This window comes from Cetorhinus maximus, chromosome 18 (assembly GCF_964194155.1).
Source record: "Cetorhinus maximus chromosome 18, sCetMax3.hap1.1, whole genome shotgun sequence".
NCBI lineage: Eukaryota > Metazoa > Chordata > Chondrichthyes > Lamniformes > Cetorhinidae > Cetorhinus > Cetorhinus maximus.
Window position 1 is genome coordinate 63574711 of NC_135896.1, and position 13637 is coordinate 63588347.

At 44.0% G+C, this 13637-nt stretch overlaps 1 protein-coding gene across 1 annotated transcript in view; it reads left to right on the forward strand.

Moving 5' to 3' along the window:
• ttc6 (tetratricopeptide repeat domain 6) overlaps nt 1-13637 on the forward strand; it is a 295077-nt gene that overhangs the window by 107347 nt on the left and 174093 nt on the right. The window contains exon 13 of the mRNA XM_078563283.1: nt 13280-13430. Within this exon, the coding sequence (XP_078419409.1) occupies nt 13280-13430 (151 nt within the window). The remainder of the gene's footprint in view (nt 1-13279; nt 13431-13637) is intronic.

Sequence of the window (13637 nt, forward strand, 5' to 3'; positions counted from 1 at the left end):
TGTTCTCTTTTGCTGATGTGCACTGCACCAGCAGCCACTTTAAAAGCAACTCATGTGGTGTGCCGCTTTGAGAACGGCACTTGCGTAGGTGTCCCTGTGTGCGCCGAAAGCAAGTGATTTGGTGCTATCCTGATGTCACACAGCCCAACTGGCTGATATGATGCTTATCCACCTAATTCAGATCACGCCAATCCAATGGACAAATTGGGCTGTCATTCCACAAAGATTAAGTGTTCAGCTCCAGGAGGGGCCCTACAGCAGTGTTATTTAAAGGATCACATAAGTGGTTGCAGATTAGGTGCTTTTGACTTATTTCTGCTTAGGCTGAGTTTGTGGAAGTAATGTGCTGTGTTTTGGGGTTTGGGTTTTGGTAGTTGGTCCTTACAAGCAAGGAGAACAGAGGAATAACTGGCCCAATATGGGGGCTCTTGGTCCGCAATTTGACCAGGACTTGGAGCAGAGGATACAGGGAAGGGAAACTCTGCAAAGAGGCAGGAGGAGAAGGATGAAGCAGGCATCCTGGATCTTGTAACCAATGGGCAGTGGTGGCATAGTGGTATTGTCATTAGACCGGTAATCCGGCGACCCAGGGTAATGCCCTGGGGAAACAGGTTTGAATCCCACCACAGCAGGTGGTGGAATTTGAATTCAGTAAATATCTGGAATTAAAAGTCTAATAATGACTATGAACTGATTGTCGCAAAAGCCCATCCTTCCTTTAGGGAAGGAAATTTGCTGTCCACACCTGGTCTGGTCTACATGTGACTCCAGACCCACAGCAATGTGGTTGACTCTTAATTATGGTGGATGGGACATGGGAAGTGTTTGGAGGGTGAAGGGAGTGTGAGCTGTGAGGAATGGAGGGTCTTTGTGTTTTTTTCCTTCCACTGGACAAAGTCCCACAGCATTGAGGTGGGCACCTAGCTCCCAGGAATGAAGATCCCACCTTGGAGGGCACTTTCCCCTGAGGTGGATGGGCTGAGTCGGGAATTTTCCTGTCTTCCCCTATCCACCTTGAGGATGAAAATCCAGGCCAGTGTCATTATTAAGAAGCATGAAGGAGTGCTGCACCAGCTTGGCACAGGACATTGCTCAGAGCTTGGAATCATCCTTTCCAATGTACCTGCTTCACTGGAGATTTGAGAGTATATTGAAAATATTTGCAGTCTCAATGGTAGAATTATGAGATTGCCACAGATTTGAACAAGAACCTAGAAGAAATAAAAGTAGCAACTCTGTTATCAGTGCTGGGGTAAAGGTGCTACAAACTGTATTGCACCCTAGATCTCACTGAGGAGCAAAAAAGCCAGATTTGTGAAATTTTGGAGGCCTTGAAGTCCAATTTTGAATTCACGACTAGTGTCATTTATGTATGCCAAGTGTTTTAAGACTAGAGCTCAGGAAGAGTGGGAGAATATTGATCAATACATGGCTGCACTGAGACATCTAGCTGAATTTTGTTCATTTTGAACAACTGAAGGATGATCTCGTCAGTCATAGGTCTTAGGAACAAGAGATCCTGCTGTGAAAACACATCTGCTGAGTAAAGAGAAACTTACTCTCTAGAAAACTATTGACATGTGCAGAAGATCTGAGGTTGCTAATCATGAGCTGAAGAGTATTGATGTCAGAACTGAGGAGGCTTTGCACTATGCTGAGTGGAAGCCCAAGTCTTCAAAGCAAAGATCAATGAAGAAAAGGAAGGACAATTTGGAGAAGGGCCAGCAGCAAGATCAAAGCCAGAGTATTGGATGTAAATACTGTGGCGGACACCACACAAAAGAAAAGGAAGCATGTCCAGCATGGGGAAAGCTATGCTTTAACTGCAAGAAGCTGAACTTTTGTACACAAATGTACTGTTGGAAAGAAAAGTAAGCCGATAAAGATGTCTATTAAAGCAATGTTGGCTGATGATTCTGAAGAATCACTCTACATCGTAGAATAGGTTGGCATCATCAAGACTCAAGGCAAAACATGAGGCAGGATATTGCTCTTGGTGGGAGTGTTCAGCGGGGGCGGTTGGGAAGCTGACCGCTGCCCGCGATTGGCTCCGCACCGCGATTTCATTTTGGCGGGCCAATTAAGGCCTGCCCAGCGTGGAACGTGAGTGGCAGCGCTGCCTATGAGGGCGGCGCGAGGAGGGCAAGCGGGCACAGCGTGATCTTTGCTCATGCATGCAAAAGAGCGTTTCAAGCTCCCTGAGGCATGGAGCTGCCTCAGGGAGATGACGTGCTGTTTAAAAAAAGGAAATAAAATTGTCGTAAAACATGTCCCCTCATGTGACTCTGACATGGAACAGTATTGATATACATCGTAAGCTTCCTTCTTTACACTTGAAGCTCTCCTAAAAATCAGACTGCTTTTTACTGCGTGTATGTGATATTCATTGACCATCTCTGCTATCTCTTCCAGTGCCTAATGTATTCCTAGTTGCCTGCTCTTCCGCCTTGTAAAGAATAATTGGTTGCTCCTTCAACTTATCTACAATATTATTGTTGTTGAATCATATTTGCTACAATTCAGCCTTCTTCAGATCCTTTTTTTCTCATGTATGACATAAAAATCAGCTTCCAAACAGTAAACGTCCAACGATTTAAAATGAGAATTTATGTGCAAAATAAGATGAGGTAGCATATTGTGGATGAGCAATTACTATTTTTGTGCCACAAGGGATTCTCACTATGAGCCCATGTCAGTACAGAATGCATTATGCCAGGCACATTTTGTGGTTGACTAAATTGCAAAACAGATTTATCCATTGATAATCATTCTCAGCACTAAATAGTAAGATGAAATTGTGCAATTTAATCCAGTTCATGTAAGAAATAAACTGATGAACAAGTCAATGGAGCCTAGCTGTAAGTGATGGATAAATGCTTTTCAAAAGTCGAATAATTCCCTGATTCGCAACAGCTATACCTGAATTATACAGGCATTCCTGGCTGTACAGTTGTATTTTGGCTACGGGCAGAAATGTATAATTATCCACTGTGGGTTTGCAGGCTGAGGGGGGCGTGGGGGTCATAAAACCCCCCTGATGGCCTTGTCACCACCCTCCCCCCGCCCTGATCTGTTCGTAATTTATGAGGGACAGTTGAGGCCTAGGCTGACCGGTTTGACCTTGCCTCAATTGAGGCCCTTAATTGGACAATTAATAACCACTTAAGGGAAATGTTGAGACTGGTGGGAGGAGTTCAGGACCAGGGGAAAGCCCAACAAGTCACCCTGCTTGGGGAAGCTGAGGGCCACCTCCCTCAAACGGCCTCCTTTCCTCCACCCTACAAGGCCTGCCACCTGCGGCTGCATCCTGCCTCCTTGGCCTCTCCATCAAGATCCCTGCCCCTGAGCCTCACTTTCTAACCCTGCTGTGTGGCTGCCTGCCCTTACCTGGTCCTGGACCCCAGGACTTTGAATCTGAGAACTGCTTGTACTACCAGTCCTGGTCACTGCTGCTACTGGTACTGCTGGGAACTACTTGGCTGGCAGCTCTCTGAGACGGGACTTCCTACTGCGTGAGGGTCAGAAGTCCTGTCTCCAGCCAATTACTGCCCCTTGGACCCATCAGCGGAGTCAGTATTTCTGACTCTTTGGGTTGCGGTGTGGGAACGCCCGGCATCCGAAAAATCCTGCTTTACATGTCTTTTGCAGCTAGGCTAAAATCAGGCTAACCGATAAGCAAAATAAATCCAATCTGTATACATAAAAAAGTCTTTGAAATACAATCTTGCCTTTGTGAAGCCCATTTGGAAGACAGAGACATTTTAATTGAACATTAAACAGCAATTTCCATAACTCATGCAAAAAAAAATGCCTATAGTTAGTCATGCTGTCTGATAAATGCTGTCTATGGTGAGCTATTTTGATGAGATTATATTCTTGATTTTTTAATAATATACTTCATTCATAAAATTTGTAAAGGTACATTATAGTAAGATTCAAATGTGACAGTTTACATAGCACGGAACTAATTGATTTGTTTAAATACAGTACATCACAGTCTAGGGTGCCTCACTCTACCTTTAAAGCAGATTGCATCTATGACTACATTACATTAAACATTTCCTGATGCATACAGCCCAGGGGGTTTTACACTGACTTCAGTCCCTTGATGTACTAGCAGAGGGTCCTAAACTGTGGCCTTTCCCCATTGAGCCTTTGCAACAGCTGTCCTGAGCTTTAGCACATCCCTCAACATGTTTCCCCGGACCTTAGAGTGCTGCAAGATTTGGCCATGGACAGCTCCTTACACTGGAAGACCAACAAGCTTTAAGCAGACCAAGGTGTATCTTTCACATGTTGTGATGGCCTTTCAGCAACAGTTGATGTTTGTCTTAGTGTGCCACCCTGAGAAAAGGCTGCAGAGCACAAAGTCCTGTGTTATGGAGCTGCTCTGGATGAATCTGGACAAAAATCACTGCACCAATTTCCAGATGTTCTTTTTAAATGCACATTACAGAAGGAGATCGTTGACAGTCTCTTGTCCACTACAGTCTCCTTGTGGACAGTGTACAGTAATGCTGAGATGTTAAGGGTGCATGATGGATCTGATGGGGCGGATCCTTCCCACCACTGGCCAAGCTACATTTTGCTTGTTTGAAAGCTCCAGCAATGAGGCATTGTGCCAAATGACCTTGATAGTCTGCTGGGGAACCATCCAACAAGAATTACACAGGATATAAGGCTACACAGAAACAGGCCATTCAGTCCAACCAGCCCATGCTAGTGTTTAGTCTCCACTTGAGCCTCCTCTCATCATTTTTCCTCTAAATCTACCCACTTAACTATCCATTCACTTCTTTCTCAAATGCTTGTCGAACTTCCCCTTAAATGAATTTATATGATTTGCTTCAACCACTCCCTGTGGTAACAAGGTTCAAATTCTTACAACTCTTTGAGTAAAGAAGATTCTTCTGAATTCTCAATTGGATTTCTTGGTGACCATCTTACATTTATGCCTCTAGTTATGATCTTCCCCACAAGAGGAAACATTCTCTCTGTATCCACTCGATCGAAACCTTTCCTAACTTTAAAAATCTGTGTGAGGTCACTCCTCAGTCTTTTTTTTTCAAGAGAAAAGAGACCCAGCCTGCCAATTCTTCCCTGATATGTATATCCACACAATTCTTGTAACACCCTTGTAAATCTTCTCTGCACCCTCTCTAGTGCCTCTCTCCTTTTTATAATATGGCAACCAGAATGGCACACAGCATTCTAAGTATGGCTGAACCAAGATTCAATACAGGTTTAGAATAATTTCTCTATTTTTCAATTCCATCCCTCTAGACATAAAACCTAGTGCTTGGTTTACTTTTTTATGACCTTACTAATTTGTGGCGCAACTTTTAGTGATTGCTATCTTTGTACTCCAAGATCCCTTTGTTCCCGTACCTCACCGAGACTTCCACCTTTCACATAATAAGGGACTTGCCTATTCTTTCTACCAAAGTGTACTACCTCACATTGTTCCACAGGGCCTACAGTTCACTTTCTAATTGGCTTCTGGTCAAAGCTGTTGATGTGCACAAACTTTTCTATGGCCATATGGTGGTAGGCAGGATGCATATTTCGTGCTGTGACCTCATTTGCCTGATTGTAGCATACTATCCTGCTGGCTGCCTCTGCGCTCATGAGTGCTAATATAACATAGTGGAGTCAGCTTTCTGTCAAAGGCAGTCTGCCCCTCATAAAGGGGAGCTGTACAGAATTACAGGAGACTGCTGATACTATTGCTGCAATGTAAACAAAGATAATAGAACACCAGGGCAGAGAGAGGGGGCTTTGGGTTCATGTAGGTGTTACTGTAGTCCTTAGTGGGGGAGGTGGACAGAAAAAGAGATGCTGAGAGAGGGCTCAGGAGACCCTCAGGACCCACTCTCAAATGGGAGCAGGTGGCCAAAGAGGTCAATTCCCAGCATCTGGACCTGAACAGCAATGCCACAGAAGGTCTAACGACCTCATACGGATGGTTAAAGTCAATGAATGAATGTTCACGTGTTATCTCATACCCATTACTCTGCCAGCCTTTTGCTCAATGCACCACACCCTCATCATTCAGCCAGCCCGAGTCCCTGGCACTCAGAACTCATGCCTAAGATACAGATACTTCACCCTCACACACCTACCAAGCTACCAGCCTCACAGTAACCACTCACTGCCTCCATATACTTCCAACTATTCAGCTATGGCAGGCACAACACGCAAACACAGTGCAACACAATCAATGGTATATGTTGAAAGGTCATCTCAACCTGAAAGAATAACTCTTTCTTTCCACAGATGCTGCCTGACCTGCTGAGTATTTCCAGCATTTTTTATTTTTATTTCAGAGTTTGAGCATCCACAGCATTTTGCCTTTGCGATGACCTCTTCCCTTCCTCTTGGAGGACAAGGTGGCACATAATAGAAGGGAGCAACGCGGAATTGGGGGAAGATGTTGGTGTCATGGTAATGTCACTGGACTAGAGAGCCAGGCAAATGCTCTGCTAGTATTGAGTTGGGATTAGTACATAGTGAGCCACAGGGCATGCTTGAGCTGTAACCAGGCCAGGGGTAAAAGATGGTTTGCTTGCGAGATCACTGGAGAGTGAGGTTGCAGACGAGTTCTGCTATGGGGATTCAGATAGGAATCTCGAAAGGGAGACACACAGGAGAAAGCTGATGGGAATGCAAAGCAAGATTCCAGACACAACGCTGGAATTCCAGGCAGCCTTCAGTCATTGTCAAGGAACACTGAGCTGTCTGGCTTCAAATTGGCAGAGGGCATCATGCAGCGTTTACCCTCTCAGCAGCCCCTGTTCCATCTCCCTGTCATAATGCAGATCCAGAGTGTGATGAAATGGTTTCAAAGCCTGTATTTTTTGAGATTGTCCATAACTGAAACAGAAACCCAGAAGTTCCTGGTTTCTCGGAGGGGGAGATGTTAATTGGATTTCCTGACTTTGACATGAGACTTCTGAAAAATCAGCCTCTGAGTCAGGTTGCCAGGGAAATAGAGGCTGACTGGGAAAAAACTAACACCGGGCTGCCAAGTTAGATTTCAGCCTGTGGCCAGAACAAATGCAGGGGCTCTTGGTATTCAGTGTTTAGAGTCTGGAAAGAGTGTCCTGCAGTCAGCATCGCAGTGAAGCAGCCTGGGAAGAGTGCCCTGCAGTCAGTTCTTGTTGAAAATAACATGAGTGGCATCACAAGGCAGCGCGAAAGAGCGGCGGAGGGATCAGAGCCAGCGCGAGTGCGGAGAAGCTTCAAAAAGTGACATCAGCTCAAAGGTGAGAGTGGATTGGTGAGTTGTGGGTAAGTGTTTTTCTCCAGTTTTTTTCTCCAGTTTTTCTCCAGTTTAAAATAGATTAAGTTAAGGAAAGGTAAAGGTTCTAGTTTTTATTTAAAGTACATAAATAATTTAACTTTTTTTGCTGTATTTAACTTTAAGTAAGGGTTTTTTTTCAACTAGAGGCATGGCAGGGCAGCTCAGTCCCATGTTATGTACCGCCTGCATCATGTGGGAAGTCCTAGACACTCCTTGCGCTCTGACCGACCACGTGTGCAAGAGGTGTCACCAGCTGCAGCTACTTGAGCTCCAAGTTTCGGAGCTTGAGCAGCAGCTGGAGGCACTGAGGTACATCTGTGAGACTGAGAGTTTTGTGGATAGCACATTTTTAGACGTGGTCACCCCACAGCTTACGGAAGTGCAGACAGTGAGGGAATGGGTGACCATCAGTCCGAAGAAAGGTGCCAGGCAGGTAGTCAGGAAATCCCCAGGGTACATCCCGCTCGAGAACCGTTTCTCTGTGTTGGAAAGTGGTGAGAGTGATGGTTTCTCTGGGGGGTGCAGCCACGCTCATGGCACTGTGAGTGGCTCAGCTGCACAGGGGGGAGGAAAAGGAGAGAAAGAGCAATAGTGGTAGGAGACTCGATAGTAAGGGGAACAGACAGGCGTTCCTGTGGCCGTAGACGTGACTCCAGGATGGTAAGTTGCCTCCCTAGTGCCAGGGTCAAGGATGTCACTGAACGGCTACAGAGGGAGGGCAAACAGACAGAGATCGTGGTCCATTTTGGTACCAACAACATAAGTAGAATGAGGGATGAGGTCCTGCAAGCAGAATTTAGGGAGCTGGGAAACAGATTAAAAAACAGGACCTCAAAGGTACTAATCTCTTGATTACTTCTGGTGCCATGCACTAGTGAATTTAGAAATAGGAGGTTAGTCCAGATGAATGCGTGGCTGGAGAGATGGTGCAGGAAGGATGGCTTTAGATTTCAGGGACATTGGGACCATTTCTGGGGGCGGTGGGACCTGAGAGAACAAGTGAGTCTGGAATGCATAGACATTATAGGCCAGTTAAGGCACAAGTGAGTTTGGCAAGGTTGGATGGTATTTATTTTAATGCAAGGAGTCTGATGAATAAGGCAGATGAGTTGAGGGCACAAATTACCACATGGAAACATGATGTCATTGCTGTGACAGAGACATGGTTGAGAGAGGGGCAGGATTGGCAGCTCAATATTCCAGGATATAGGGTCTTCAGGCAAGACATGGAATGAGGTAAAAGAGGAGGTGGTATCGCAATATTGATCAAGGAATCAATTCCCGCAGTAAGGAGGGATGACATCTTAGAAGGCTCCACAAATGAAGCCATGTGGGTAGAACTTAAAAACAAAAAAGGAGCAAATGAAGCCATATGGGTAGAACTTAAAAACAAAAAAGGAGCAATCACATTGTTGGGAGTGTATTATAAGCCCCCAAACAGTCAGAGAGAAATAGAAGAGCAGATATGTCGGCAAATTTCAGAGAAGTGTAAAAATAATAGGGTAGTAATAGTGGGGGATTTCAACTTCCCCAAGATTAACTGGGTTAGTCATAGTGTGTTAGGTTTAGAGGGAGCGGAATTCTTAAAATGCACCCAGGAGAGCTTTTTCAGCCAGTACTTAGAAGGTCCCACAAGAGAGGGGGCGGTCCTGGACTTAATTTTACAGAATGAAGCCAGGCAAGTGGTAGAGGTATTAGTGGGGGAGCATTTTGCAGATAGTGATCATAACTCCGTTAGATTTAAGGTTGTTATGGAAAACGACAAGGATGGGTGTGAAATCAAAGTTCTAAATTGGGGGAAGGCCGATTTTAATAAGATCAGATATGATTTGGCCAGAGTGGACTGGGAGCAGCTACTGTTAGGTAAATCAGCATCAGAGCAGTGGGACTCATTCATGAAGGAAATAGGGAGAGTACAGGGCCAACATATTCCAGTAAAGACAAAGGGTGGGACCAACAAATCCAGGGAACCCTGGATGTTGAGAAGTATACAGGATTGGAAAGAGAGAAAAAGGGAGGCTTATGGCAGATACCGAGGGCTCAAAACAGCGGAAGCGCTAGAGGAGTGTAGAATATGTAGGGAGGAACTTAAAAAGGAAATTAGGAGAGCAGAAAGGGGGCATGAAAAAACATTGGTAGGCAAAATAAAAGAAAATCGAAAGTTATTCTACAAGTACATTAAGAGTAAGAGGATAACTAGGGAAAGAGTAGGGCCCACTAAGGACCATAGTGGTAATTTGTGTATGGAGCCGGAAGACGTAGGGGGGGTTCTAAATGAATACTTTGTGTCGGTGTTCACAAGTGAGAGGGACGACTAGGGTATGGAAATCAGCAGAAGGACTGTGAGTAATTAAAGAAATTAGCATAGAAAAGGGGGAGGCTCTAAGTGGTCTGGCAGGCTTAAATTTTGATAAATCTCCAGGCCCAGATAAAATGTTTCCCAGGCTGTTGAGTGAGGCAAGGGAAGAGATAGCAGGGGTGCTAGCAATAGTTTTCAATACCTCTCTGGCCACAGGAGGGGTTCCAGAGGACTGGAGAGCAGCTGCTGTGGTACCGTTATTCAAGAAGGGAAGAAGGGATAAACCAGGGAACTTCAGGCCAGTCAGTCTAACCTCAGTGGTGGGGAAACTATTGGAAGCAGTTCTGAGGGACAGAGTTAATCTACACTCGGAGCGGCAGGGATTAATCAAGGACAGTCAGCATGGTTTTGTTAAGGGGAGGTCATGTCTGACCAATTTGATTGAATTTTTCAAATAAGTGACCAGGTGTGTAGATGAGGGCAATGCATTTGACATAGTCTAATTGGACTTCAGCAAGGCTTTTGAAAAGGTCCCACATGGGAGACTGATAACGAAGGTAAGAGCCCATGGGATCCAAGGCAATTTGGCAAATTTTCCCAGAATTGGCTGAGTGGCAGGAAGCAGAGGGTGATGGTTGAGGGGCATTTTTGTGACTGGATGCCTGTGTCCAGTGGGGTGCCACAGGGATCGGTTTGGGCCCCTTGCTGTTTGTGTTATATATAAATGATTTAGACTTGAATGTAGGAGGGTTGATCAATAAGTTTGTGGATGGCACGAAAATTGGTGGGGTGGTAAATAGTGAGGAGGATAGCCTTAGATTACAGGAGGATATAGTCGGGCTGGTCAGATGGGCTGATCAGTGGCAAATTAAATTTAACCCAGATAAATGTGAGGTGATGCACTTGGGCAGGGCAAACAAGACATGGGAATACACGATGAATGGTAGGACCCTGGGAAGCACCGAGGATCAGAGGGAACTTGGTGTGTACGTCCACTGGTTCCTTAAGGTAGTGGGACAGGTAGATAAGGTGATTAAGAAGGCACATGAGATACTTGCCTTTATTAGCCGAGGCATAGAATATATGAGCAGGGAGGTTATGCTGGAACTGTATAAAACGCTCGTTAGGCCACAGCTAGAGTATTGCATGCAGTTCTGGAATCTGCATTATAGGAAGGATGTGATTGCACTAGAGAGAGTGCAGAGGAGATTTACCAGGATGTTGCTTGGGCTGGAGAGTTTTAGTTGTGAGGACAGATTGGATAGACTGGGGTTATTTTCCCTGGAGCAGAGGTGATTGAGGGAGGACATGATTGAGATGTGTAAAATAATGAGGGGCGTAGATAGGGTAGACAGGAAGGAACTTTTCCCCTTGGTGGAGGGATCAATAACCAGGAGGCATAGATTTAAGGTAAGGGGCAAGAGGTTTAGAGGGGATGTGAGGAAGAATTTTTTCATCCAGAGGGTGGTGGGAATCTGGAATTCACTGCCTGAAAGGGTAGTAGAGGCAGAAACCCTCATAACATTTAAGAAGTATTTGGATGTGCACTTGCGATGCCATGGCATACAAGGCTATGGGCCTAGTGCTGGAAATTGGGATTAGAATAGTTAGGTACTTGTTTGACCGGCGCAGACTTGATGGGCCGAAGGGCCTTTTTCTGTGCTGTAGACCTCTATGACTCTATGACAGTGTTTTCAGCCAATGGTCTGAATAGTATAGAGGCTGGAAGGCATTGTTTGAGCAGTCCAAGCAAGCTGAGAAGCTGGGTAGTTTTTAGTAGAGTTGTCCCTACCGTTATGGGGGTGTTATTGAGTTGTCGAATGAAGATGACTCTGGGGAAGCTTCACCATCAGGACTATTGTGAAGCGAGTGAGGGAGGCTCTGCTGAAGTGCACCTTTTTGTGGTAAATATGTTCATGGAATTGAGATGGAGGAAAGATGTTGTCGGAGGCTACATGGTGATCGAATCCTGCCTGAGGGGAAAGAATTAAACTCTACTTGAGGAAGTCAGAGTTGTGCAGGACTTTGGGACTGCATCTAGTGCCATATGTGCTGGGCAAATGGCCAATAAATCTGAAAAACATCTTTTCTATATCAGCTATTTAAAGTGCATACTTTCTACTGAATAAATCTGCCTGTTATTTCATGTTTAATTCATGTTGGTTTTGGTTTAAATGTTGCAGTAAAAGTTTAAAAAAGTGAAATCTTGTTCATTGGTTTCTTCCGTTTGGGTCATTTAGGATGTTTGGTTCTTCCATATTATTGGTTTCCATGGGGATTATAACAAGAGGCATTGCTATGCAACCTCCATTCCTGTTACATAAAAATGTAACAGGGATTTGTATGAAAACGCCCTCCTTGTGAGGATGCAGAACCACTCTGCCAAATCTAGGAATGTACCACATCTCCAGAAACACTACAGAAGACATCCAGAGACTTTGTAATAACAGAACCTATTTAAAAATACCTAACCTGCAAGTTGGTTGCTTGGTCCTTTAAATAACACTAATGTTGCAACTTAACTTTTGATCTTTGGTAAGTGACATAGTGAATTAATTGACTGGACCTGTTTGGTCCAGGTTTGGAAAATGGGTGCTTCATCAGCTGGTGGGCTGTGGGGATCATGATAAGGCCAGTTCAGCTGCTTCCAGTGTATGTGGAGGATTACTGCCCGATTGCCCATCTCAACATGATTTGCAATGTCGGCTGCAATGGAAAGTGGTTGGTGGCTCAATGTGTTCACCCAGTTGGGTGGTTGGCTTCCATGGTGCCTTCTACAGTGGTGCCATGAATACGAATTTTGTACCTTAGGTGTTCATGAACTAGTCTCCCACTGAGTAATCCCTGGTGTTGACAAGCAGACAGTTTTCAAACACTGGATTATCAACTTTGGTGTTGTGCTGTCTCCTGTGGTACCTGGATACTGCAAAGTTTCAATCTTCTTTGCAAACTATCCAAAACATAGGATATAGGAAGGAAAAATTACGTATTGTTGGAAGAAAAGTATTTAAAGGAACAGTGTTCTTTTTCTTTCCCATGTAGTCTGCTTTCTATACTTCTTAGTATATGGAGGGTAACTTCATTGATAAATAATAATTTACCTATGAACTGTGGAGGATTTAAACAGAATCATTTTCATTAATTATACTTAACATAGCATCTCTGAAATGCAGCCTCCTTTAACTGGCTTTCTTTTCACCATGTTCCAGTAAATCTTGCTTATATTGAGGCTTAAAATGAGACATATGAGCAGCTACTGCTTGTCATGAAGCTGGATTATACTTTTTACTCTGATTGTTTTTACCATTCTTATCACTTGAAAAATATAAATTATTTTAATCAGTACCGGCATGCTAATGGCTGGTAACACATATGTGCCAATGAACTATGGAGTTGGAAATGTTTATTGCTTCCCAGATAAATTAGTAAAACGTATTACTTTTAGGACCTTAGTTGAGTTAATTCAGGAGAATAAGCAGAGTAAAGGTGAATACTTTCAGGTGCACATCTAAATAACGCCGATGTTAGTTTGAAGAAAAATTAAAATATAGTCTAAGGTCTAAAAGATGATGTGTATCTTTACAATATATATTATATATAAATATATATATATATACTATTATTATTAAATCAATGCCTTTTCTGTATGACTAATATAGTTTGTGTTTTACTTCCAGGTCTATTTGCTTAGCTCATATAAACCTTGGGCTTATCTTCCTTTTAAAAATGGATTACTATTATGAAGCAATCCGTAGATTTACAAATGCCTTAAAGGTTGAACCAACTTCTACAAGAGCATATGTGTGTCGAGCAGAGGCATATCATAAGGTACACGTATACTTGAAATAAAATAGTTAAACTTGGGGTGGGATTTTACATCCCACTGCGACTGGGGTGGGGCTGGATAATGCAGCGATCCATTCAAAGGTTCATTGACTTCAGCAGGACTGGAAAATTCTGCCAGCGGGTGGGGCCATAAATTTCAACCCTTGATTTTTGTGGCTCAATTGACTATCTCCATATTACTTTGCTTTT